Source organism: Takifugu rubripes, chromosome 5 (genome assembly GCF_901000725.2).
Source record: "Takifugu rubripes chromosome 5, fTakRub1.2, whole genome shotgun sequence".
Taxonomy (NCBI): domain Eukaryota; kingdom Metazoa; phylum Chordata; class Actinopteri; order Tetraodontiformes; family Tetraodontidae; genus Takifugu; species Takifugu rubripes.
Window position 1 is genome coordinate 2,925,825 of NC_042289.1, and position 27,135 is coordinate 2,952,959.

General features: G+C 42.7%; 1 protein-coding gene across 8 annotated transcripts in view; it reads left to right on the forward strand.

Annotated features, from left to right (window-relative positions):
* The window catches only part of caskin1 (CASK interacting protein 1), a 59,207-nt gene that overhangs the window by 15,622 nt on the left and 16,450 nt on the right, over positions 1 to 27,135 (forward strand). For 4 of the 8 annotated variants that reach the window (XM_029836242.1, XM_029836241.1, XM_029836244.1 and 1 more), the window contains exons 2-11: positions 13,134 to 13,185; positions 17,850 to 17,947; positions 18,204 to 18,349; positions 20,050 to 20,145; positions 20,900 to 21,030; positions 21,734 to 21,842; positions 22,618 to 22,726; positions 22,985 to 23,079; positions 23,624 to 23,741; positions 26,190 to 26,435. In XM_029836242.1, coding sequence (XP_029692102.1) covers positions 13,134 to 13,185; positions 17,850 to 17,947; positions 18,204 to 18,349; positions 20,050 to 20,145; positions 20,900 to 21,030; positions 21,734 to 21,842; positions 22,618 to 22,726; positions 22,985 to 23,079; positions 23,624 to 23,741; positions 26,190 to 26,435 — 1,200 coding nt within the window. Of the gene's footprint in view, positions 1 to 13,133; positions 13,188 to 17,849; positions 17,948 to 18,203; positions 18,350 to 20,049; positions 20,146 to 20,899; positions 21,031 to 21,733; positions 21,843 to 22,617; positions 22,727 to 22,984; positions 23,080 to 23,623; positions 23,742 to 26,189; positions 26,436 to 27,135 lie in introns of all 8 variants that reach the window. The other 4 variants (XM_029836245.1, XM_029836246.1, XM_029836247.1 and 1 more) reach the window with 2 other exon arrangements.

Genomic DNA, 27,135 nt, shown 5'->3' on the forward strand with positions numbered 1-27,135 from the left:
AATAGGCACATATCTGTAGGGCTCGAGACCTTCAAGCTGCAGTCCTCATTAAAATGCTTGATACATATAAAGAGGAGAATGTTTCAAAAATAATGTGGACAAAAAAGATAACTTCATTTATCAGGCAAAAATATTTCCGTGTTCTAAGGTGTCACACATAAATAGTAATCATTTGAAATCAACACATCATTCTGTCACAGATTTTAGATGTTGTCCAGAACCTTGATATTAACATTTATCAATTAAAATGTGTCATATATGTTTAAAACGTCATAGCTTCCCTGAGTTCTTCATATTTTCTTCCTTATGCTTTATTGATATCTCGGCCTCAGATGCGGGTAGAGCCGGGACCAAAGTTTTATCGGATCCTGTTCAATAAGAATAATGTTGTTTAAAGGCACTTTATTTAAAGATTGCTGCTCAAACAACCATGTTATTAGCAAAAGAAATAAACTTATAAACTGTAGTTGTGTAATAATTTCTCTTCTGTAAGGAGAACACTAACTACAGAACACACACACACACACACACACACACACACACACACACACACACCTTGTCCCAGTTTATTAACCCTCAGGGTTAACTAGATTTTTGTAGGTGATGTCATTAGAATCTCATTCCATACCTGTTTCCCTTCACACATGGCCTCATATCCTCCTTTACACACTCTAAATGTGGCAGTTTGTTGTGTGATAATGCTTTTCTACAATAAAAACGGTCAATATGACGAGAAGATGTGTTAATAAGAGATGAGCAACAGAGTAGAGGGGACCGATTATTCACCCGTCCTCTAAACATATTTGGTGTATTTCCTTCACCTTCTGATTGCATCTGGTTGCACTTCCATCCTCTCAGTCTTCACCAGGTCTCTCCATCATGTGCACTGCTGTGATTTCAGGTAGAAGGAGATCACTCACATCTGCTTTAGGGCCTCTCCTCCTCCATTCAGCAGCTTTTACCTGGGTCTCATGCTGCTTCACTAGAAACACTTGATGTCTTTAATTACATCCAACACGACAGGATTAATTTATGAATCACAAGATGTTTGAGGTAATCCACTTTCTTGTAGAAAATAAAATATTTGGTGCCAACGAGCCCTTGAAGGGTTTGGAATTTGGAAAAGTTAAACCCTGAAGCTTACTAACGTGTCATAATATGGAAATTAACCTGATTTACAGAGGTAAATTCAGCATGTCTGTTATATCCCACCACTGGCAGCAGCTCCCTGCGGCTGTTTGGCCTTTTCCTCGAGCCTTCCTTCCTTCCTTCCTTTTCGCCTTGTTGTTTCCTGTGAATTAGCTCTGTTTTTGTGGGATGAGGTCATTGTCTGGTCACTATAATAATCACCTTGTTTCCCAGACTTCTGTTCATGAGCGGAGGTCACCAGGACAATTACTGTGTTCCACAAAACACAGGCTTTACACCTAAACTGGACCCAACCCAGAGAAAATGTTGCGACCGCTCATACATGTATTTTACAGCAGAAAACACTGTCTGTGTATACCCTGCCTCGTCTCTGCGCTGCTCTCCTGAACACCTGATGTTTCAGTAGGAATTTGGAGTTTGGATTTTATTGCATTCAGCTCCTTCAGCGACAACAGAGCCGCTTAATCCGACAATAATGAGATCCGCTCAAGTCTGAGCTGCAGTACCAGAGCCTCCAAAGTTTACTCCGTCTGTCTTATCATTGTTCAGCCAGATTTGTTTCACATAGACATGGAGTAAAGGAATGTAACCCTACAGGTACAGTTACTGAAGTACGGTGATTTAGTACAGCTTAAATACATTTATAAGAAGAGTGGCGTGGTGCAGGGAGGAAGTCATGTGACACCGCTCCTCATAATTAGTGTGTATGCAGTGTTTAAGCTAACCAAATTACCTATTGATGCATGCAGTATCATTTTACCAGGACACGTCTATCACTGGCTCTCTTCCCTCATACTCTGGCCTCCCAAATATAAGCCTTTTTATAATTTTTTTATAATAATATCTTTTACTTAATGCACATGCATTTTTATGATGCATCTGGTAGAGAAATCCACTGTGAAGGAGACACAGTTTCCACTGCTCTGTCCTTCCACGTCCTTCTGTTTCCAAGACACATGATCTTTTCCCTCCTCTGTATGTACAGCAGCACATACTGTATGTATGTATTACCTCAGTTCTCATTCTGTAGATCAGACAACGTGACTGTATTTTTAAAGGGATTAAACATCTCTTTGCTACAGAGTCCAGCCTGTGATTCCACACATGCATCCGCCATTATGATGTGCCAAAACAAACATGTGATATTTCTTATTTGACCTAGAACGCTCACGGAATAATGATATCGTTTGACTCAGTGGCACTTTACAGCTCTCATCCATGTATCTGTCGGGGGTTTGGGTGTTACTGCTGGGGTTGTCTGACCACTGCGATGAGAAGCCAACGGCAGTCTTGTCGGTTTTTTCATGCCTGTGTTAGCGTTATACTTGGGTGATGTTAAACAGGTCAGACAGTGCAGATAAGAGAGGGAATCACATGTTCCTTCCTCCAGCAAAGTCCCATTTTACATTCAAATGTTGCCAAGTTAATAGAATTCCAGCAGCTTGCTTTTGAATGTTCTGAAATGCAGAAAGGTCACAAGAATAATTGTGCCTCTGGGGAATTTGACCGGCTGTATCAGGGCTTTTGAAAGCTTTTCATGACACGTTTACTGTAAAAGTGTTACGTTGGATATTATTTGCTTGTTACACATCTTAATAACCTCACATCGCACCGTTCACTTGTGCATTTAATATAATGCACGTTAATCAGCATTCCTTTGAAAACACTAGTGTTGATTATTATCAGCACTAAAATGCAAATATAATTAAAATTGTTGGATCCTTATTTTAGCTCATTTATCTTTGCACACTAGACAACAGTGTGTCTATGTCTATGGAATCTATGAAAATAAAAAGACCCAATAATATATGCGTGTGTGTGTGTGTATATATATATATACAGTATATATATACTTTTTGTGTAGGATATCCTGCACATTTCAGGAGGTCTTCTGTGAGAACTATTCCATTAAACACACAGCATAGGCACTTGTTGTCCACAGAACTGAGCTCAGCTTAGTCTCAGCCATTTTATTTCCACGACACACTGTATAAAGATTTAAGCACACTAAGATTGAATTTGCTATAAAAAGTAATGACAGCAGCATTTCCTGGAAGCCCTTTTTTTGTCCTGCTTGGAGATACTCGTGGAAGGCGCTGCTTCTGTTCTACATTGCCTCCAAATGCGTCCCATGAATCTAGCCTATAATGGCTTTTACCCATCAAACGGATTCAATCTGGCTGTAGGTCAGACATTGAGCTCCATTATCCTGTCCCTGCTGGTGACAGTAATTGTGTTGAATGTGTCTCACAGCCATTTGCTCTTTGCATATATGCTCATGTTTGTGTGCACATGCTTTATCATATGGGCAAGCATCCCCCATCTACTGTAACATTATATTATGAAAGGGTTGACCTCCGTCTGAGGCTGCACCTACCTCAGATATATACGTTCCTTCCCTGTCCTTATGAATGATTGACTAAATAGTACACGATCACCCTGCGCCGGCACAGATTTACTGTTATTTCATTGACTCTCTTACACAGTTAGGATTCGGGGTTAGGCACAACATGCCAAAGTGCAAGAGCGCATCTGCACTAATGCAGAACCTAAAATCCATAGCTGGCATCAACTTACATCTCCTGTCACATATTTGAACTGTGTTCTTTGGGATGAGCCGCACTTGTTGAACCTCAGTGGATGGTAGAATACTCCAAGGTAGTTTTCTCTGTCAACTGGACTGGGTTTCTTCTCTTGAAGACGTTTCGCCTTCTATCCAGAAGGCTTCTTCAGTTCTGGCTTCAGAACTGAAGAAGCCTTCTGGATAGAAGGCGAAACGTCTTCAAGAGAAGAAACCCAGTCCAGTTGACAGAGAAAACTACCTTGGATACAATGACCTGGATGACTGAGAATTTACACAGACATGGTAGAATACTAATTAGGTGGTTAAGCTGCTTCACCTTTTGTTAGATCAGGCTTTGTTTAAGGTCAAAAGAAACTGCAATAAAAGAACAAGTCAAATGAAAAGGCAGGTTAGAAGGAAGGTAGAGAATAATAGTTCAACCATGAGTTGGTAGAAATCATAGACAACAAAGATTCTGTTGGAAAAGAGTTGGGGAAAAGGCAAAAAAGAAAATCCCAAGCCTGCATGGAGGCTGCTTTGCTGTCTGTGTCTTAAACATTTCAAAGTGACTTTAACTTCGATCTTGCTTTGCATTTCTACAAAGATCTGCCTCACATAGAATCTGACTATCAAAAGGAAAGCAGATCTAGTCATGCTGCATTTCTGTCTGACTTCTGAGCTCCGGTCTTTAAAACTCAGCGTCATGGTAACTGTAGGTTCTCTCTGAAACTTATCTGGAAGCTTGATTGTGGCACACTGCTACACAGCTGCTCTGTTATGGAGCAAGTCATGTTTAAGATATGCTCCTGTACTTAGGAGACAGACATGTATAAAATGTTCCCTAACATCATGGAAGCCTTTCTATCATCCCATTTCCGGCTGACGTGTTCAGGCTGTGCCCTGACTGCACCCAGCTTTCTGTTGGCTTCGGCTCAAGCAGACCTTGCTACGTTTCAGGACACTGCTGAAAATGATTCTTAATGTCTGCATCCTGGATCTTGCTGTTCAAATGCTGCACACTCATTCACTCATGAGTCACCTTATGTGAAGTAATGTCTGAAGACTACTGTGAAAAAAGACTCTAAAATAATGTGATAGCCTGCATTCATTACAGCTCTGTATTCACTACATCGGTGGCAACTAGAATGATATTATTAGATACGCAGTGTTTAATGTATCTGAATAATCTGCAGATTTGAGGGATAAATCATGCTGCTGCGGCGATCTGACCATGGACGCGAAGAGCGTTTTAATGTCGCAGGATAAAGGCATGTAAGCACATTCTGAGTGTAGTTTGCCTAGTTTTGACGAAGACATTTGAGGAGCGTAGGAGAAACGCGATATCTCCTAGCCCTCCTCCACTCCTGTCTATCCCTAAGCCCCGATCACCAAGGTCAATAAGATGCTCCATTTGACCTCCCAGCTTTGCTTTGTTTTTAACTCGTCTCCATGGTGCTGCCTCACAGTGTGTCTCAGAGATGAGAAGATCTGCCCCCAACCTGACTGGCTTCAATGGGCTCTTCTGCTGGAATCATGTTGGTTATGTAATAAACAGTTGTTTCAGCACAAGCAGAGTCAAGGGGTTCTTTTGTAGCCATGGAGATTGCCTCCATAGTAAGCTGTATGTGTGTGAGGGAGAGCACAGGAGTTAGAGTTTCACTGGGGGTATAAATAGCAGATTATAATGGAAACAAACCTATTCTGGTAAAAGCCCACAGAAGAGTGTGCACACACCCACACACATGCACACATCACTGCACCACTCACATGCCTTCTGTTGACCTTATCCTGTGATATGATGATACATGAGAAACTAGTAAAAAAAAAAAGGTAGCACACACAAATACTAAGAACTGCAAAATAAAAGTAGTCTACTTATTTTACTGTTAATACTACTAGCTTCTACCTGTAGTAGTAATTTATGTTTTAATAGTATAATAGAAGGATTCATGTTGGATATACTAGTAGTCATTTTGTAATATTCATGAGACTGATGGGAATGTTGTGTCTGCAAATTAAAGTTTGTAGGGATTCTTCATTTTTTTTCGTCCATCATTATTTGTATAGTATCTCTGTGACACCCGACACATTCTTATTGGCCATGTTTGTGGTCGCGGTGCTACTATTTATTCGCTGCTTGTTTTCAAAGGTTCTGTGGAGTCAAGTTCCACCTCTTTGTTTTTATGCTTCCGTTAGTTTGGGTCGTCGTAAAATCCTCAATGAATTTGAAGCTCATTAAACTGGCATGTTCATGCTCAAGACACGCTGCACTGATTGGTCCGTCTCATAAAGCCTTCCATTATCAGTGCTTCCTGTTTTACCTGTGACTCTAACTCCTCATTCATCCTTCTTCTCAGTTCTGTATCTGTTTAGAAAGTCTCTCCTTCCTAATTCAATCACCCAACTTCCTGTTTTCCTGGCAGTGTGGTTGTATCTATGTGTAAGTGCGTGTGTGTAAGTGTGTGTGTTTTGTATGTGTGTGTTTGTGTGCACAGCAGATCACAAGAACATCAACATACTGCGGTTTCTATCAGATTTGGACTATTATTTGGACAAAAGGAAGGTTATGCTATAATTTGACATTAATATTATAATTTTTAATAAGAAATAGATCATTTAAGATATAACCTTGTAACAATCAGATATTTTTTAGCTCTGAATTCCTTCCTTCAAAAGGAAATCTTAATAGTAACAGAAATATTTATAGTATTTGTTGACACTGGATCTGAAAATCCCAGTAAGAACCCCCCCCCCCCCCCTTATGCTTTTGCTGACAGAGAATAGCAGCATGATGCCTTAGCATCAAACCGCAGTGTAATTACAGATTATAATCTGTTTTATTGCAATTAAGAGATTTAATGAGACATACCATCTGAAAGGTCTGCAGGGAGGTTAGAAGCAGGGTGCGTAGTATTGAAGGGTGGTAAATATTGACCACATTTATAATGTATATTAATAATACTTTTCCAGTCAGTTTTAACCAATGAAAGTCCGTGTTCACCCATTCACGTTCACACACCAGGCTCAGCAGAGGAAATGACATCACACATATGTGTTGACCAAAGACCCAGCTGCAGGGGGACTTCAGGGTGTAGGGTGTCCAACATGGAGACCATGGGGGCCTTGGATTAAACCCAGAATTAGAAAAAGAAGATAAGTGAGTACAAGTCAATAGGATCAGAGATAATGGTCAGTTGACTTCATTAGTGGGAGTCTGTGTGTATGGGTGGGTGTGTGTGTGTGTGTGTGTGTGTGTGTGTGTGTGTGTGTGTGTGTAGAGGGAAATTAATTCTGCCCCTCTGAATTTATCTGGCAGATTTGTCTTTCATCAGTCACCATCTGGGTTCTGCACACGTGCGTATTTGCCCGTGCGCGCTGCACCACATATAGTTGCCGCTTGGTTACATGTGTGCGGTTTCCTCGTGTCTCCTGTTGTACGTTGCTTTGTGTCCATCACATGACATCTCTCAGTCTGACAGCATGCAATTATGGACTGTTGCGCTCCCATAATGCAGCTGTCAGTCAGAGAGCTCCGCCTGTGGCGGTGGCACATCCAGGGGTCCACTGGATAGCAGGATGGAGACAGAGAGACTGTGATGGCTCCAGCCCCTTTTGTTGTCATCGGATGCTCCTGAAGCCTTTTGGAATGACTTAATTAGTCTCCGAATCAGAACCAGATTTCATATGCTCATGTTTTGTTTTACAAAATGAGCTGTGACTTTAATTATTGCATTATTGTTGTGTTGTTAACCTGCCACTGTCGAGACTAAAGGTCAGGGATGATCAAGCTTGCAGCCTGATTCCCGTTTTCTTACACATCAGTTTTCCATAAAACATATTTGGCTTTTCAGCCTCATTGCAGCAATCCGAACTATCCCTGTTATTTTCTCAACATGCTGTAAACCTGAACCTGTTTTGAATATTGTATGAATTTTACCACATTTTTATATTTTTCCTGTGCTTTATTAGGGTTTAGTCCTGGACCTGAGGGCTTAATGACGTGTGTGGGTTGGCAGGACAACAACAAACTCATATCTTGTAGCTTATTGACAAAAGGCGGATACAGTGAACTCAATTTCTTTCCTATTGTTGTTTCTAAATTGATTTATTGGTGCCCTGGAAATGATTTCAGAAGAAACAGTGTAAAACAGAATCATCTGTTCCTGCCCACCAAATTAAAGCACAGACTGAGTTTATGTCTCGTGGTACTTTCCCATTTTTCTCCTTCGCTTCCTTTCTTCACTTGTTGACTGATGAAATGAAAAACTGCAGCGGTCCACATCAGACTGACACGCAGCTCAGCCAGCAGTGACCTGCAATGGGTGATATGTGTACTCACTGTTAGGACAAATGTCCTTTTTCCAAAAGGAAAAAGCAAAACAAACACATGTAAAACACTTTTAATTGACAGTTTAAAGGCGTTGCCTGTCAACCGCTGCTGTGCTTGATAACTGAGCTCTGTGCACAACGGTCCTCCGAGAAAGAGCAGCTCGATACGCAGCAGGAAGTTTCTAACAGTCCACAAATCAATACACAATAATGGAAATCAGCTGTTAAAAAAGAAGCGTTTAACTGAAACCCACAAATAACCCTCAGTGAGACTCCCCCCATTAGGAGCCCTGCTGTTCACCCACACTCTCCCGGTGGTTTATATGAAGGCCTTACTGGTTTATTGTCTGCTTACAGCTGGACCGCCTCCAACGTTAATGGCCTTGTAGTTTGTTGTACAGTGTGCACAGCTCACTGATTAATGAGAGTGGCTCGGTGGTGATTGGGAGGTGTTACAATACGCAATTAGTGTGGTTTCGGCCGGTGTGGGTTGGCAGTGACGCTTATGCAGATGAACAGGTGTTGAAGTAAAGTAACAGCTGTATTTCGCTGCTTTTAGTTCTGGCTAATCTGCGGAGGAGCGCAGGTAGATCACCTGAGTGGAGGAATAGACAGAGGCAGATGTTGTTGTTTTTAACACACTGCAGAAATAAATATGTCAACCACTTTATCTTATTAATGCAACTTGCATGTTATGTTCCAAATGGAATACCTATGCTTCTACCTCTGTAGAGTAAGTTAGAAGATGCCTGTTGCTTAGCAACCTCCTCCGTATCACCCACTGCTCCTTTATTATTTGCAAGCTTGTGCATGTGTGTGTGTTGGAATGGAAGCAGAGCACTAAAGGCAAAACGGCCCATCAATATAACTTGATCTGCCAAAACTGACCCGTACACGTACGTGTGTTTTATTGTACACCCGCAATATTCCTTTCACCAGTAAACCTTTTTTTTTTTTTTTGGAAATGAGGACATTTTGGCTGGTCCTCACAAGTTTCCAAGGCTGTTTGGTTGTAAGGTTGAGGTAAGGTGTCCTCCCAGAGACAAAAGTACAAATGTGTGTATGAATACTCATATTTATGTTCATCTGTAAGTATTTAATGTTGTTAGAGGTGCACAACGAACAGGTGTTATAGTAAAGTAAGCTGTATTTCGCTGCTTTTAGTTAAGGCCAATCTGCTGAGGAGCACAGGTAGATCACCTGAGTGGAGGAATTGACAGAAGCAGATGTTTTTTAAGTGTTTTCTATCCAGAGTTCTTTGGTTGAAACAAATAAACCATAGCTGGAGATTTCTGATAAAAGTCAAACATGTGACCCAAATAGTGCTAAAGTTTTTAAAGCTAAAGTTTTGCTAATGCCTACAGTGAAGAATAAGACATGAACATGAGGGTCATATTTCTTTTATTGGGAAAAGCAAAAACTAATGTCATAGATGCTCTTTTTCAAAAATCACAATTCATAATATATCGAAGGAATTCAAATCATCTTTTTGGCCGTATCTTGCAGCTTTCCTGAAGAGCATCATTATCTTTTATAAGATAACAAATTTGAGCCAACTTCAATCAATCCCTGCCAATGGAGTTTTTTTTGCATTTAACATTTTTAAAAATGGATGCTTTCAATTATACAACTTCAAACTGAGTTTGCTTTGATTTTGCTCCTGGCTTGCCAAATAAAAAGTCTTTGTTCAGTACAGATGGAGCTTGACTGACAGCTCTTTCACTGTCCTACTTTGTGGCGCTCATTAGAGCCGGAGAAAACACACGGCTTTCACCACTCTTATTGGCTTCTGTGGCTACAAATAAGTCCTGACGTTCCACCAAAGATGCGCCCAAATCTGCCGATGCAATGCGTACAGCTCAGTGCGTCGTTGCAGCTCCCGTGTTGAAAACGGCACACGTGATACCGCGACGTGTCCGGCCTCATGCCTCCGCGCTGCGCAGCAACGACCTCTTTCTATCAGAGCCGAGCGCTGGTTGGATGGAAACAGCAACAGATGTGAGACTAAGTCCAGAAAAACCACCAATTCCCACTGTTACACCATTCCTGGCTGGGCAGGCTCAGTACTGGCAGGACACTGAGTTCCAGTGAAGCCGCACATTTGATCAGTCAACCCACTTTTGAGGCGTCTTTGCATGTTTTATGGGGTCTGCTCGAATCTGCTCTCTGAAACACATGTGCAAAAGCTACAGAAGGGCCGAACACACGTGTGCTCATTTGACCTCAGCATGGTTGTGTGTGAAACGGTTGTGCGTTAGCAGACTGGGAGAGGTTTGGCAGGCGGATTAGTCGTGTGGATCAAGATCAGAGTTCAAATTGGGACGCGGCTCTAGTGTCATCTCAGTTCATCTGTCCACACACGCACACCTTGACATGCAAACACATGCACATTTTAGCCTCAATAGGTGCTAAATATTTAATGAAGGACATTAAATCATGTGCTTGTCTCCCCAGAAAGCGCGTCTTCATGATGCAGCACTTCAGTGTGGATGTGTGGTTGGACAGTTTACTGTCTGGCAGGCAGGAGATGATGTTGGCAGAGCTCCCGCGTTTACCCACTCTCTCCTTATATGATGTCTCTTACAGCGATTCTGCCCTTATTTGATGGCGTGACCCTGTCCTTTTATGAACAGGAGAGGTTGCAGAGTCCAAGCCAAAACAAGTGTGCAGCCCACGCAGATGAGCACACAGGTCTAAAATGAAGAGATGACTCCAACTCTAAAAACTTGCCTTGTTTATGAAACGATCAGCTGGGAACAGAACAGTGTCGGGTAATTAATGTTTCCTTTGATTTGCACCAACTCTCAGGGACCAGTGATTATAAAGATGGATGATGTGTCTCAGTGGCATCAAGTAATCATTAAAATCTCATTGAGCGGAATTATGAACAATCCATTAGTTTGATCAGCGCCACAAAGCCAGTAGCAACCATCTCTGAGTGAGTACTAACAGTGTAGAGGCTGTCAGTGGGGAAGTTAAGAACTTGGGATAGGTGGGGAACGCTCAACACAATCTACATTCAGCAGATTAAAAAAAATACACCCAGGACAACAAAACCCAAATATTTGATTCCAAGCGAACTGGAATTAGCTGTTTCATTTTACTGTGATGAATGTTTGTGCGTTTTTTTTAATCAAAAAGCTGGGAACAGTTCAAAAGGCAACCTCGTTTTTTGGTACCCGCGCGTGTTTGGGCTAAACCCTGCAGAGGCTCATCACCGGCACGCAAAGATTGGAACAAACGGATGCAGGAAGTTGTCGTGCTTTTGTTCTTTGCTCATGCTTTGTCACATTCCTATGAGGTAATGCTGCCTCTCTTTGGATGTCCTGGATAGTCTGTTAGCATTCACACTGGAAGTGAACTGAACCAGGGTTCACTTAGAAGTAACCTCTGACCCAAGGTTTCAAGTGGCCCAACGTTGTTTCAGATGAGCTGTCACACTTACCTCAACAAAGTGGACTCCTCCTCCACTACTTATTTGTATTTTCTTGTTCTTTCTTACACTTTAATTGTGTGTTTTTTAATTGTGTGTGTTGCCCTGTTGTGGCATTTGGCCCCTAATAATGCAGTACTTGAAGGCAGAGCCTGCGTTAAGATCCGTTTGTTATAAATCAGTAAAACAGAAAGAAAAAACATCACCTTCAGTGAAGCCACTGAGCTGCAAGTAAAGACAGAATAAGAATGGCGATAGAAAGAAAGAAAGGTTGCAGAGGTGAAGGAAATACACAGAGGAGAGGAGAAAGCAGCAGATCGATCAGGGCTGCAAAAACAGGTTAGAGAGCTCCAGAGTCCGCTGTTTTTTCCATCCTCACTGCCAAGCACTCGGAAAGATAGCATTTTCCCCCATTCTTCTTTTACTTTTTGTGCTGAAAATACATTCCATGTGAGACAGCAAAATTAACAAATGTCTTAAAAAACACAACAGACTGAGCTTTCCTCAGGATAAATATTATATAACAAAAGCAGTAATGTTCCTGCTCCTCCCATGGGAATAAAATAATTTTAGCCTTGAGTATAAAACAGATTCAGCAGACTGTAAATAAACTCGACGAACCAAGAACATCTAGTCTGTGCTGCCATCGAAATCTTGGACTAAGCAGCACCTGTCCGTGCACAGGCTGCAAGCTTGATCATCCCTGACCTTTAGTCTCGACAGTGGCAGGTTAACAACACAACAATAATGCAATAATTAAAGTCACAGCTCATTTTGTAAAGCTCCATAGCCCGTAACTATGATGTCACTGTTTGTTATGACTTGTTGTTATGTTGCTGTGCAGCTTCCTCCTCCCCACACACACATTCTGCAACACAACGGACAGAGGCAGAAGCAATAGAAACACAGAGAATTTATCATCGAAATGACCGAATAAGCCGGGGTGTGTGTGGTGTCTGTGCGGGTTTAGATTACTCTACACACCATTTTACAATATTAGTGAGGACTGTGGTTTTACTGTGGTACATTTGTCCAAATCTGAAGTTTCTAGTAGGTCATTATTTAGATGAAAAAAGGTTTATAATTGCATTGAAGTTTGATCAGGTAAAGCTGTTTATCTTTGGTTTGGATGTGTGGCTTTTCCATCCATAACATAGTTGCTTGTGACCAGAGGTCAAGTGTAATGGCCTGATGGTCTTTAAGTGCCCCCCCCCCCCCCCCCCCCCACACACACACACACACACACTTCGCTCTCAATAATGCTGACACCTGGAAACCCTCCAGCTTCTCTTCACATAATGATTTGTGTGTTTAGAGGATCAATAAATAAATACTGCGATTTTACTTTCGAGTCACTGTTGCACACACTCAAGCATGATGGATCTCTTGTTTTAGCTTCACCATTAAAGAGTGACAGAACATACCAGAGTTTTTTCCATTTTAAAAAAAAATTATGTTAAGCAAACATTTTATGAACCACATCACAGTAGCTCAAAAATGGTGCTTATTCTACCTGAGGAAAAGTTCATCTTTTATAACATTTTCTAGTTGTTGGGCATTTTAGGGAATTGTGCCGGCCATTTGCTGCTTTGGCTATGAAAGTTTAAGTTACTTATGACTGCAGAACTTCTTTCATGCTCCACTTTGCTTGTGTTTCAGAGCTCCTTGGTTCTGCAAAGAAAGTGAATGTCAACTTCCAGGATACAGACGGGTGAGTGGCCCTGCATTACTCCTTCCTCCTCCTTACATAATGCACATCTATTGCCACAGTTGTGGGCTGTTTCTTTTAACTCTCCCTCTTTCATTCAGCAGCCATTCAAATAAAAGCTGCACCCCTGGTTGTTTGCGTGTACGCAGCATTAAAAGCCTGAGGATTAACTCTCCCGCTATTCAGCTTTGCATGCATGACACACGGAGCAATGATGCCATTCAAAGCCGTGCACATACGTATTGTTTGCCTATGGCTGCACTTGTTCCAGAGTTACTATTTTTAGTCAGAAACTGCAGTCCAGAGTGCTACTGTCTCGGTTTAAAACAGGTATGATCAGTACGTAAAATGAAGTGTCACGGCCTCACCAGCTGCTTTTCACTGTATGAGAAGGACCGACGCTGTGAAGGGTCAGAAACCCTGCAGGGAAGTTTGTCGGTCATAAGGAGAGGAGGGCACGGGCCAGACAGGCTCATGGCGTAGAGAGAGCTGCAGTCGTTTAATGGGAAACCTGGATCAATGAAAGATAAAAGGCTAAAAACATTTGTAATTGAACCGGAGAGAGTCGTCTTATAAAGTTGTGGGAAGAGGACGGTCATTCATGTAGAGGCTTCAACAGTGAACTGTGAATGAATTACTGGACGTTTTCCAGGTGCTGATTGCAGCTCTCGCTTATATTTAATGAGCCTTGTTGCACGTTGTCGCAGAAAAGGGTTCCTCTGACCACGACGCTGGCGTCCTTTTGAGTCCTTGCCATTAATTCGTACATCAAAATGCACTGTTTGGGTCAGTTTGTGTTCAGAGAGAGATCAAAAGTCACCCTTGCTGCACTACTTTGCCATTCTAAATGGATCTAATTAGCAGGCTTCGTGTTTTTGACTGGTTGCCCCCCCCTCCCACACACACATTAGAAAGTGCCTGATGCTAATGCAGCTGGCTGTGCGTGACTGGCTTACACAGATGAAGCTGATGATAGCAATGCATTCATTTACATTTTGTCTATTAATGAGCGCACATGGCTAATGAGCCTGCAGTGCTGGTTTTAGATCATTTTGCTCGTGTTTGTGGGGATTTGGAGAAACTTGATGAACTTCCTCTTAATTGGGATTTTTTGTTTTGACGCGGTCTGTGCCGGTGTACTCGTGTCTGCAGTTCTCCATCGTTAAAGATAAGCAGAGCTATCTACCTGCTCCTCTGACACAATTTAACACTCATATGGTCACATTTTATCTTAAGCTTAAAGGGTTGATGGTTTCTTACTGTTCGTTTTTGACCTTTATGACAGCTAAATCCATTTTCGCCTGCATCGGCAGACTTTCGGGGCCCACACGGATATCAAATGCTGAGAATTGAGATCTGGGAACTCTAAAATGACTGACAGTTTGTTTTTTTACGGGTTTTACAGCCCAGGGGTGAACAGTCATGAATCACAGAGGAACAAGTGCGGAAAAAATTGATTATCTCAGAGCTGAGCCGCAGCACAAGACGATGTTGAAAACCAGCATCTTCTGATGCTGCTGTGCACCCAAACCCTCTGCCACTGTGTGTGACCCCTGCTAACAATGCTGTCTGCCTAACCTTCAGCCATGGGGACAGATGGGAGCAGCATCAGGACCACCTTTGCACAGATCTGCTGCAGTTTCCTCCACTAAACACTCAGATGCGCTGCAAATATAAAGCGCTCCTCTCCCACCAATCCATCCTCCACATGTTGTCCTTCCCACACACTCACACAAGGCTTGTTAGCACAAATAGCTAATGAGCCAATCAAACAATACAATCTACTTCAGCATGTAGATGTGGTCAAGACAACTTGATGAAGTTCAAACCAAACATCAGAATGGGAAAGAAATGGGACATAAGGGCCTCCGAATGTAGCGTGGTTGTTGATGCCAGAGGGACTGGTCTGAGTATTTCAGAAACGGCTGATCTACTGGGATTGTCATACACCAACATCTCTAGGATTTACAGAGAAGGGCCTGAACAAGAGGAAATATCCAGCGAGCAGCAGTCGTGTGGAGGAAAATGTTCATGTGCAAGGTCAGAGGAGAATGGGCAGACTGGATTGAGATGACAGTACCGGTAATTTCAATAGCCACTCGTTACAACCAAGGAATGCAGAATAGCATCAGCGAGCAAAGAAGACAGAACCCGTCAAGATCTGAAGAAGTTGTTCAGCACACCACCGACCACGTCAGGCGCCACTCCTGTCAGCTTAGGACAAGACACACTTCATACAGGCCCACCAAAATGGACAATATGGCGGTGGTAGCTCAGAAGTGGAGGGTTCTTGGTTCAAACCCAATGCATACAAAACATGGAAGGTGTTGTTGTAGTAGGAGAAGGTGTCAGAACACTGCCGAGGTATCCTTGAGCAAGGTGCCGAACCCAAAAATATGTTCACATCAGGCCCCGCGATGAACTGGCGACTCATCCAGGGGTGGACCCTGCCTTCACCCTTACGTGCACCCGAAAGGGACAAGGTGGTCAAGAAGACAATACAATAAAGATTAGAAGAACACGGCCTAGTCTGACGAGTCCTGATTTCAGCTGACAAATTAAGATGTTTGCGCCAGAATTTGGCATAAACAAAGTGAAAGCATGGATTTGTCCTGCCTTATTTCAATGGTTTAGGCTAGTAGCGGTTGTGTAATGTGCGGGGGATGTTATCTTGGCACACTTTGGGGCCCCTTAGTACCAACTGACCATTTATATACCCCAGTATTGTTGCTGATCATGTCCATCCCTTTATGACCACACTGTACCATCTTCTGATGGGTGCTTCCAAAGAAAAAAGTCAGTTCTGAAATCAAAATGGGTCCAACCTTTTACTAGCAGGGTGTACCTGATAATGTGGCCAGGGAGTGTATTTTTGCATCATAGTGTGCTTTATAATAGTGAAGCTATTTTCACTAATGACTCGGTAATAACTCATTGTCTGTTATGCACCACTGATTCTTTATGGTCTTGGGAGGGGTGGGGGATGGGGGGTTGGAGTGTATTCCAGTGATCACCTGGAGGAAACCCACACAGACACAAGGAGAACATGCTCATTCCTGGAAAAATCTGGAATTAACCATAGAACCTTCTTACTCTGAGAAGACAGTGTTGACCAGCACATTGATCTTTGTTCTGGCCTGAGCGCAGTATTGTATATTAGGTCCAGATAAACCTGACCTCGAGCTGCTGAGCCGCGTTTGAGTCCCATCCCAAATCAGTAGTTTTGTTCTTCCAGTAGGGGCACACGTACCCAGAAGGCATGCAGCTAAGATGAGGTCATAGCGAAGGAAACGGAGGAAGAGGAAGGATGGAGCAGTGCTGGGGAGGAGTGAGCTCATCAAAGGGCTGAGGTGGGAAGAAAAGAGCGAGGGGAAGATGTGCAGAACAAGATGTATGGAGAGGAGACAGCTGGATTTGTGAAAGAGAAGTGGGGTATAAATATTACATGGAGGGAGTCACTACTGGGTAAAAGCAAGGGCTTCCCTTCCCTCCTCCCACATCCTCATGCAGGCAGACCCCTGACACACACACACACACACACACAGCTGTGAGCTAAGGATGTGAAACAATCCCTGTTAAACCCTTAGAGGAAAGTGAAAGTATGAGATGGATCTGTTTAGCCTTCGTTAGCCTTCACAACAAACACTTTACTGCGCATCCACCATTATTCAGTGGTTATTTTTATGATCATAGAGCCTAGAGGAATGCTACAGGAATGTTCTGGTTGGATCAAAGCCATGAAAAATGAAATGTAGCTTCTTTTTTGACTAATATTTGTCCAACATTTGTTGTGGCTTTACTGAAAGGATTTGCTGCTTTTTCTTGCTCTAATGTCCCACCAGAGCTCTGTGATGGACTACATTTTCATAATGAGCGAATTTATCATAAATCTTTCAGTGATATGTTCTGTACGGGACTGCTTTCAAAATGGGTGTGATCATTTTTCTTGCAGACAGACAAAATGCCAAAAAAACAAGTCCATTTGAATTATTGGAGCATGCTGCCACAAGCTCTGTTGTGCTGATTGTTGGTTAGTAAGATGGTCTGAAGGGGACATTTGGTTTCAAAAATAATTGACACATTCATTTCATTCACAACTTATTTTAAAAAGAGATTTCCACCAAATGTGGATATTGCAGTTTAAATCTGTCAGCAGGAACAGTCATTTGGAACAAAAATATATTGTTTAGCTTTGACATAAGCTGTTTTCAGTACTAATTGCTTCTGTCTGATTAGCCTCTATCATGACTGCACGGAGGAGACGCAGGGCACATTAAGCCTCATGGTTAAATCCACCATTTGATGCTCTTTCGATTGTTCGTCTGGACCTGCGGGCCACCGTAGTTCTACAGGTCACCAGTCTCAGATCACCTGCTGTGACACCAGACACATGTCTGTGTCGATGTGAAATCACTTCATCTCCCATCAAACCACTGGTGGTTTTAATCCTCTGCTATTAAATACATTTGTTCTGCTAAGCTTTGCCATTATGACTGACCTCAAAGAGTTAAGTCTAGTTTTATATGCTTTTTTTTAATTTTTACTAAATGCTTTTTAAAAAAATCAAAAATGAAGCCTTAAAAATGTATAATATACAAAACCTAATGGTGTGTGTGTGTGTGTGTGTGTGTGTGTGTGTGTGTGTGTGTGTGTGTGTGTGTGTGTAGGTTCTCTCCGCTGCATCATGCTGCGCTCAATGGAAATCTGGAACTCATCACTCTGCTGTTGGAGTCACAGGCTGCTGTCGACATCAGGGACCAGAAAGGTTGGGGACCAACGCACAGATACTCTTTCTTTCATTTCCGGAGAAAAGAGCCTCACATGCCCTGAACCTAAGTCCAAGTCTAACCTTATAGCCAAGCATCAACCCTCAAAGAGACCACTGAAGCTGTGAAAAATGTCCTCACTTTGGTGTCAAAACTGTGTAATTTGGTCCTCCCTCTATAGCATCTGGGAGCACACACGGTCCCAGACAGACGTCGCATTAGTCGGGGTTTGATTGTGTCCATGCTGTGTTGCAGGGATGCGGCCGCTGCACTACGCAGCCTGGCAAGGGAAGGCAGAGCCAATGAAGATGCTGCTAAAATCGGGTTCCTCCGTCAATGGCCAGTCAGACGAGGGGCAGATCCCCCTCCACCTGGCGGCGCAGCACGGCCACTACGACGTAGTAAGTGACGCCTGGAATGCACTCTTCCATTAGTGCCACGTCTTCTGTTGTGCTCAACATATTGCACCATGAGTTACAACTTATATACAACAATAGACACTCGCAGAACCACTCAGTCACTGCTGCTATTAATGCCATTTGTTCTGTTTGATTCTGTTTCGGGAGCGTTTTTATCTGATTAGCCCTGAATGAGCGGTCGGACTCTAATGGGTTAATAACCCACAGCTCCCTCCATCCGTGTGGAGGTGTTAGAATGACTTGATGATGAGGACGTAACGGTCAGGCTGAGAGTCGGCACAACATCAGCTCCATTCCACTGAAAACATGTGAGCTGTGGGACTTATTATTGTCTCAACGTTGCCCACGTTTGTATATCTCAACGTTACGGCGCCCACAACAATCACACGCCCAAAGTGCTTTTCAGGTAATGTGGTAGAGTGTAAGTGTAAGGAAAAGGGAAGGAAGGAAGGAAAAGTGAAGGAAAATGAAGACTTTTTTCCCCCCAGCGGCATCATTTGTCTCCGGGTTTGAAACACTGCAGTGCTGCTGCAGAGCAACGGCACTGAAACGGAGCAGATTCACCGGAGCAGACGGCTTTTCCCCGGAGGAGAGCCGTGCCCGGCGTCTGCAGAGACCCAGAAACTGCTGCACCTCTTTGATTCCAGCCATGATTTATCCAGGCTACCAAACTGGCCTCTAACCCTCAAGTGCACTGACTCCAGACGTGTATAATTTAATGAATTTAACATATTCTCTTAGTTTGTTTTCATCTGATGGTGAAGGTTTAATTGCAAATAGGAACTGAACAGAATAAAGTTGTTCTTAACTTTGAGTCTGTGAAAATAAATCTGTTTTTGGCCAAACAGAGAGAGAAATTCTTGAGTCCTGCTGTTGCTGGCAGCCCCTTGTTTTTCAAATGACAGTAAAAGGGATGATTCAGGAACTCCACCCAGAGATTCTGAGTTTCTGCCCTTGCACCAGAGTTCCTGCAGCCTCGTAAAGACATTTTCCACACAGTATAAAGTGTAAACGCCACCTAATTTGAAAAGAAACGCTGAGAAATTGTGTAGCAGAGTTACAGTTTCATTTCCAGTGGTCTGTGCAGAATAATATCTGATTATATCTGCTGCTCTGATGAACAGCAGAGTGGGCTTTAAAGAGGGCGATAATAACCAGTGTTGGTCTTTAGAAATGATACCAGATGTCATGTCCCTCTTCTTCCTAAATGAAAACAGACCATCTTCTTTTACTGGTGGAAAGTGTTAGCATTTAGCAACAAAACAGTAGGAGAAGAGAGCTGCGGCTGTCTTTACTGCGCTGCAATCGCAGTAATTTGCCAGGAAACTCTGTAAACCTCCATTAAAGATTGCCAACAGCTTGATAAAACACTCCTGTCTAGCTGGTTGGATAAATCTGGATTGTGTCGGAAGCAGCTCTGATACGTTCTCTCATTTTCATCACAACAGGTTCATCACATGAACACACGTTTTATCAACAGGTGACCTCAGTTCATAAAACTCATATAAGCTGTAATGTGGCTCCGTTCTCCTCCTGTGAGTCAGGCTAATTGGGCTGCTTTTAGTTTCACAAAGAGGCTAATGCGGCTGGGAGGGAGAGTTAGCTGGACGGGTTCTAATCTCACCATCGTTTCTCTTTTTAACATCTGCTCTTTCTTCTCTTTTGTGTATCTGTGTCTCCAGTCCGAGATGCTGCTGCAGCACCAGTCCAACCCATGCATTGTAGATAATGCAGGGAAGACCCCTCTGGACCTGGCCTGTGAGTTCGGCAGGGTCGGGGTAAGTACCTTTCAAAACCACACTTTGGTCCTTAACGCTCAGGTCCCATTTATTGCTCAAATATCTTCTTTTTTTTGGTTTGGCTGTTCAGATGACATGTTTAAATGGGGCCTGTCTGCAGACAGCCATGTGAAGAGCTCACGCTCATTTGAACATTAACGACATCACAAAGAAAACGTTGTTTGTGGAAGCGGCCATGGCGGCCGCCGTTGAAACTAGTCCCTGCGGTCTAGTTTTGAAAACAGCAAGTGGCGGCAGCCAGCGTATCTGTGAGCGGGTGTTGCTTAAAATGAGGATTATGAGCGATTATGATAAAACCCTTCAAGTTTGGCTTGCACCGAAGGGTCACCCCAGATGCTAATTACGTCTAAGACTGTGTTATCTGTCCACTGGCCAGCTCCATCATCACCGTATTCCATGTTTATCGTCATCACGGTGACTCCCGTTCCCGCTCCGACTTTTGTCAGCGGTGGGCAATTATGACGCGTGTCACTCCAGAAAGACGTCAAAGTCCCATTAAATGCAATCCAGCTGTTCAGACCACGGTCTGGCGCACGGTCGTGATTCAGCGCCACATCTGGAAGTGGCCTGCACCGGATTTGAAAATGTCAGATTCATTGTGACTTGTGCTATTCACACACTCTCTCTCTCTGTCTCTGTCTGTCTCTGTCTCTCTCTGTCTCTCTCTGTCTCTCTCTGTCTCTCTCTCTCTCTCTCTCTCTGTCTCTCTGTCTCTCTGTCTCTCTCTCTTCAGGTGGTGCAGCTGTTGTTGTCCAGCAACATGTGCGCTGCTTTGCTGGAGCCGAAAAAAGGAGACACCACCGACCCCAATGGGACGTCTCCTCTCCACCTGGCCGCCAAGAATGGACACATCGACATTATTCGGTAGACTCTTCCAGACACAGGCGCACACATAAACCTGTGTACTTTGCCTCTGCATTAGCAGATAATGTGAAAGAAAGATACGAAGCCTATTAAGATAACTAAGAATAAATTACGAGTGTTGAGTCAGCATAATCTCATCTCGTTGGTTTGTTTTTCATCTAAATTTCCCCTCAGCACAATAAGATACAGAATAATTGTCTGTTTTTGCATTCATATGGTCATATCTGTATCCAGGGGTCAGCAGGGACTGACAGATCTGAGAGTTAGCATTAGCCATAGTGAAGCACCATGTTGCCCAGCTGTCCCTGACACAGGGAAATTTCATTGTTGAGGGAAATTGAATACGGTAATGAACGGACTTGTGTCCGCTCACAATGTGGGAAAGTGTGAGTGCCTGTGCGTGCTATTGATCCATCCCATGACGGCTGTGGCGAAGCATCGCATCTTTAAAGCACGATACATGTGTGATATGTGTATTATATAAATGGTTCTTGAATAAAGCTGCTCTTATCGTGATTAGTTCTGAAAAATAACTTTGTTAATCAACATCATGTTAGCAACAAAGCAACCTTATTTCACCGGAACATATTGCACCATTAAATCTTGTGTAGCTGCAGCTGGTTTAACGCACCTGCGTCCCACTCCTGCGTCTCCTCTGCAGCCTGTTTTTGCTCACTGTCTCTTCCCTCTGATCTGCCGGCAGACTGCTGATCCAGGCAGGTATAGACATCAACAGACAGACCAAAGCCGGCACTGCCCTGCACGAGGCTGCCCTCTGCGGAAAGACTGACGTAGTGAGACTCCTGTTGGAAGTGAGTGGAAGTGAAGTTTTCCAGCGTTGCTAACAGGAGTTCACTTAGGGGACAGTTTCAATGTTACTGGGAACTTTCCAGCTTTAAGCTTTTAAAAGCTTCAAAGCTCAAACTACCTGTAAATTTAATGGCGTTTTCCGTTATTGTAAAATGTTACAGGTGTGACAGTAACACCGTAACACAGTAAGAGAGGAGGGGGCTTTAGCTAAAGTCAGACAGTGGGGGACAGAAAACATGGAGACACACTGTCTTCTGTGAGGAATGACTGGACCTGGAGAGATGTTTTCCACTTCAGAAGGAGGAAACATCTGGCAAATGCAACATTAATGCTAAAACGTCGAATCATTTAAGAACACAAATGCCGATCTTTGTTTCTCGGTTATCACGGGCACATTGGTGTATTTTTATATATCTGATGATATTTGATGGGACTTTACAGTAGCAATTTTTAATTGAAATCTACATTACAGATCTTTATGGTATGTATACATGCTAGTGTACAAAATGCTATAAGAGGCAGGTCAATAACACATCAAATAAAAAAAATAAATGTCTCCCTTTGATTCGTTCTTAGGTTTTTAGGCTTAATTCGGGTTTTGGTAGATTTTATTTTGGATTTAAAATTAAAAAAACTCAAGGTTGGCTTTTACTGGAAATGTATCACAGATTTTGTTTAAAAAACAACTTTATTTCCTGCCAGGATTTTTAGTTCACAGGTTCCAAATGTGAAAGTACCACCGGGTTGTTTATTTCTGCCCCTGTTTTCTCTTCTCAGAGTGGCATCAACGCAGCAGTGAGGAACACCTACAGCCAGACTGCCCTGGACATCGTTTACCAGTTCACGGCTACACAGGCCAGCCGAGAGATCAAGCAGCTACTGAGGGGTAGGAAGCAAGCAAGCAAGGAAGGAAGCAAGGATTCATAATCCAGTTGTAGCTTGGCTCTAAGGAGGAGCTACATTAGCCGTTTAAACTCTTTCACTGAAATGATATGTACACAGCAGACATTAAAGTGAGTCTGTGATGCTTGTGAAGCCCAGGAACGATGACTGGGCTTCAGCCTTCACAGCACAGATCTGAACATTTAAACCGAGACTTTCATTCATGCCGCAGTCTGATTTACCGCCTGTTCTTGTCCGTCAGATGCTTCAGCAGCTCTGCAGGTTCGAGCCCTTAAAGATTATTGCAACAACTACGACCTGACCAGCCTCAACATCAAAGCAGGAGACGTGATTACGGTAAAACACAGCTGGAACCACGCCACCATAGAGATACACACTCATACACACTCTTCATAAATAGCTTGAACATCGGTAGAGTCACAGCTGGACACAACTGGATTCAACTTTACTTCGATACTCTTTCAAAGGGGGCCTGAAATGAAATAATAGATTCTCTCAGAGCTTTGCTGATGGAGCCGTGGTCCAGTGGGTTTTCCTCTCAAATAATGTGAATTGGCCACAGCACCTTAGCTGACTGTTGAAATTATTCTTATACATTCAAAGTATTCACACAAACATGTTACCCTGCTGTGTTGCAATCCGCCCACCACTCATGAATAGAAATGAGGGTGTCAAGAGCTTCTGGGCTCAGCCATTAAGTCCAGAAAGTGAATATACACAAGCCTGCACTGTTCCAAACGCTGGCTCGCATCTTCAGGTTTGCATTGGAGTCCGTGAAGCTCTGAACAATGATTATTGCAACATAAACAACACTTTTTTTTAATTTGAAATACATTTTCCTGTGAAAATAAATTCAACTTAACGGTATGCAAACGTCCAGGTTTTAGAGCAGCATCCCGACGGACGCTGGAAGGGCTGTATCCATGACAACCGGACAGGAAACGACCGCGTGGGCTACTTCCCTTCCACCATGGTGGAGGTCATCAGCAAGCGAACAGGTATGTGTGTGTATGTGTGTGTGTGTGTGTGTGTGTGTGTGTGTGCGCTAAGTTCTCTTTGAGCTGCAGCAATCAGTTGTTTCAACGATTAGTGCATTTAAAAATCAAATCAAATCGACAGCTTATTGTGTCGCCGTCTGGATAAAGACAAAACAGCGTCTCAGACAGTTTGATGTAGCTTTACTTTGCCAAATGATGTTTGACATTTTAATAAAGCAGAGTGTAATTTAAAGACCCAATAAAAATCCCTCACATCCGGATTGGATAACCGAGCTCGAGCAAATCTCACAGCTCGAGCTGTATTTTACTGACTTAACTAGACGTGAAAGGAGCTTTAAGTGTGACTTTAATGTGATATTTAATTCACTGTTCCTTAAGTTTAAATGAGAAGATAGAGAATTATCACCAAAGCAAAGTTAAAGGCTGGTGATGGGGTGATATTTGACAGGGACAGGGGTAGGCTGATAAACTCTAGCTCGTTATCTCCATCCCTTCGCAGGTAAGTTGAGCGGCGACTGTACTGACTTTGCCACCACTCTGTCCATTCCACACCGCACTTCTGAACCTCTCTGCTGAGATCTCCACCGCACCTTCTCATCCATCCCATCCTCCCAGACGGTCATTGACACGATCACAAAGAGGCTCAGATGTTTTATCCGTGTCTTTTGGTGTCTGTCCGATTTAGTAGCTCTGTCTGTCCACCCGTCTGCCTGTATTGATTACCGTCTGGCTCTGGATATCTGTCCCTGTCTTTATGATCTGAACTGCTCTCCACATTATCTCGGCCTCTTCTCTCCGATATAACCCATATTTTGCTGTCGTTATTTCCTCCCCGATTGCTTGTTTATATTCTGTATAACCCGTACGGGAGGCAAGCAAAGTGCTGATGGGGCTTCTGCTGTTACCCAAAGGTTAGCGCCGAGCAGCTGTGGGTACAGTCCAAAACAGCTGGACCTCCAGCGGCAGCAGCTGTTAGCTCTTCTTTGCTTACCTTTCCTGCCCCGTTAGGATGTTATACATGTACCGTGCCTCACATCCACAACACCCCAGTCCTCCCCTTTCCTCCAACAGAGTGTACGTGCTTTTGTGTTGAGCAGTAATAACAACTGCTGTGGGTTTTATTCACTCCCAATCATTATTTATTTATTTTTACTGAATGGATAAACAGACTTGTAGGCAAAGGGTGATTTTTCAGCGTAATTACATATAATGATACTTTATTAATCCACCCTCTAGTTCTTTATACCTCACCAGGCTCATGGCGTCTATAATGGCTTAATATTGTTCACCTACTGACTTTTAAACACATCTACGTCAGTGAAATGCCGTACTGGAGTAGTTTGGGATTTGATTCAGTTGTGGCAAAGTCCATTTCGGTCATCTGCTAGCACATTAGCGTCTGCTTGAAAAGTGATAAGTTCTCTATTCCTGCAATCTGTATGGTCATCCAACAGCATTGCAGCCAGTTTAATTTGACCAAAGTTAGAAAAAAGCAGCAGTGTTATTGCTTTGGTCTTTTTTACAGCGCATATAAGCTCGCTGCGAATCACTGCAACATTTCGTCTTTTAGTTTTTAAGCACGAGTTCTTAACATTGGGCCCATTTATATGACCATAAAAATCCATAAACTGGGAGTAATCAGATTATTGTAATGGAGGATCTGACACATTTACATGCACTTATAGACAATAATCTGAGACAATAATCAGGTTTACATGTTCCAACACGCCAACAGCTACGGGGTTAGCTTTAGCTGTCCACATGTGGCAACTGAGGGGCTCCGCATTGATGCTGCCCTTCATCTGTACTCCATGTTTGTTGTCTTTCATCCTCCCTTCACATTGTGACCACTTTACTTGTGTTTTCTAGATCTAAAAAATCCCATTAGCAGCTATATGTTTAAGCAGACATCGGGGGAATCTTGGTAGTTTGATCCAATTTCTTAATCAGATAACTGTGTCTCTGATAAAGCATAATACTGTTTAAACTTTACATGATCAGTTCCATAACTTGATAACTTCAGAAAATGGATAATGATCAGATTTTTATGGTCATTTAAACGGGTCGGCTGGCTGTCAAGTCGTCCATTCAAATCCTAAATAAATATATTGTTAGTTGTTGTGATTTGTAGTGTAATGCGTGGATTTTATGTCTAAATAATAAGAATTCTTATGACTTTTGAGTTCATTCTCTCTAATACTTCCCTGTCCACTGCGCTCCTCTGCATTCCTCCATATGTTTGCCCTCTTCTTCTCTTTGTTCTTATAGATTTTAATTTCCTGTCTAATTTTGTAACACCAGTCTTTTTCAGTTTTTAATTTTTCTTTCTTTTTTCTTGCGTGTAATTCTCTGTTTTGTTGTTTGTTTGTTTGTTTGTTTCCGTGACGATGGTTCACTGTTGGCTGGTTGTGTGCGCGTGTGCTTGTCGTCACGATGGGTGTTATTTAGGTTTGGCCAGCACAGTCATTTGCACTCAACAGTTTCAAAAGATACCGCTGGTTCCTCCGGCAACGGTTGCCCCTGCCAACGCGGTAGTCAACGGCAACGACACCACGTTCCATCAGATCCATATCCTGCCTCCACCGCCTCCTCCTCCACCACATTCCCATCAGCCACTTCTTCCACTTTTCACTTCCTTTGGCTATAACAAGTCGCCCGTGACAACCCCACAGGGAGACACACCCACTGGCCCAGGTACACGCCCCTTTATTATTGTTATTATTATTATTATTCTAATTATTATTAATAAAACTTCAAGTGATGCTTTCTTTTTGCGTGTTTCCAAGCAGTAATCTAAATGTCTAAAAGTATATACTGAATGTTTAAGAAGGCATCCATTGAAGTTTTGTGGTATGCATCATTTTTATGTGTGTTTTGTTCGTGCTCGTTTTATTTTTCCTGTTTTTGTTGCTGTCACCTCCATCATCACTAAGCAACAGCTTTACAGCCCTAATAGCTAATATTCCAATGAAAAAGAAACATTTTCATCAAAACCTCCATAATAGAACTTCATAATAGACTTTTGGAGGTTGTTACTATATCTATTGATTCATCTATTAGCAACCACACTTTAAGCACCATGTTCACACTCTTCAACACTTTTGTAGCATAACTGTAGCCTGCCTCTTCATTTGTATTATTTTATTTCCAGTTCTTGTCATTCTCTAATGAGCCCTGTTTTGATTTGATCAATAGTCAACCATAAAACCGTCCCCTTCACTATGGATGGTTTACTCCAGGATTTACTTATACGTCTGTTTCAGGCTACGTTAGGTGGGAAGAACCTCATCACTTCCCCACAAACGTCTGTTCAGTTGAGATGCTGTGTTTCTCAGCTTAGTGTCTTGTTTCATACTTTGATTCCGTTTCCTCCTTTTTTGGATATTATTTATTT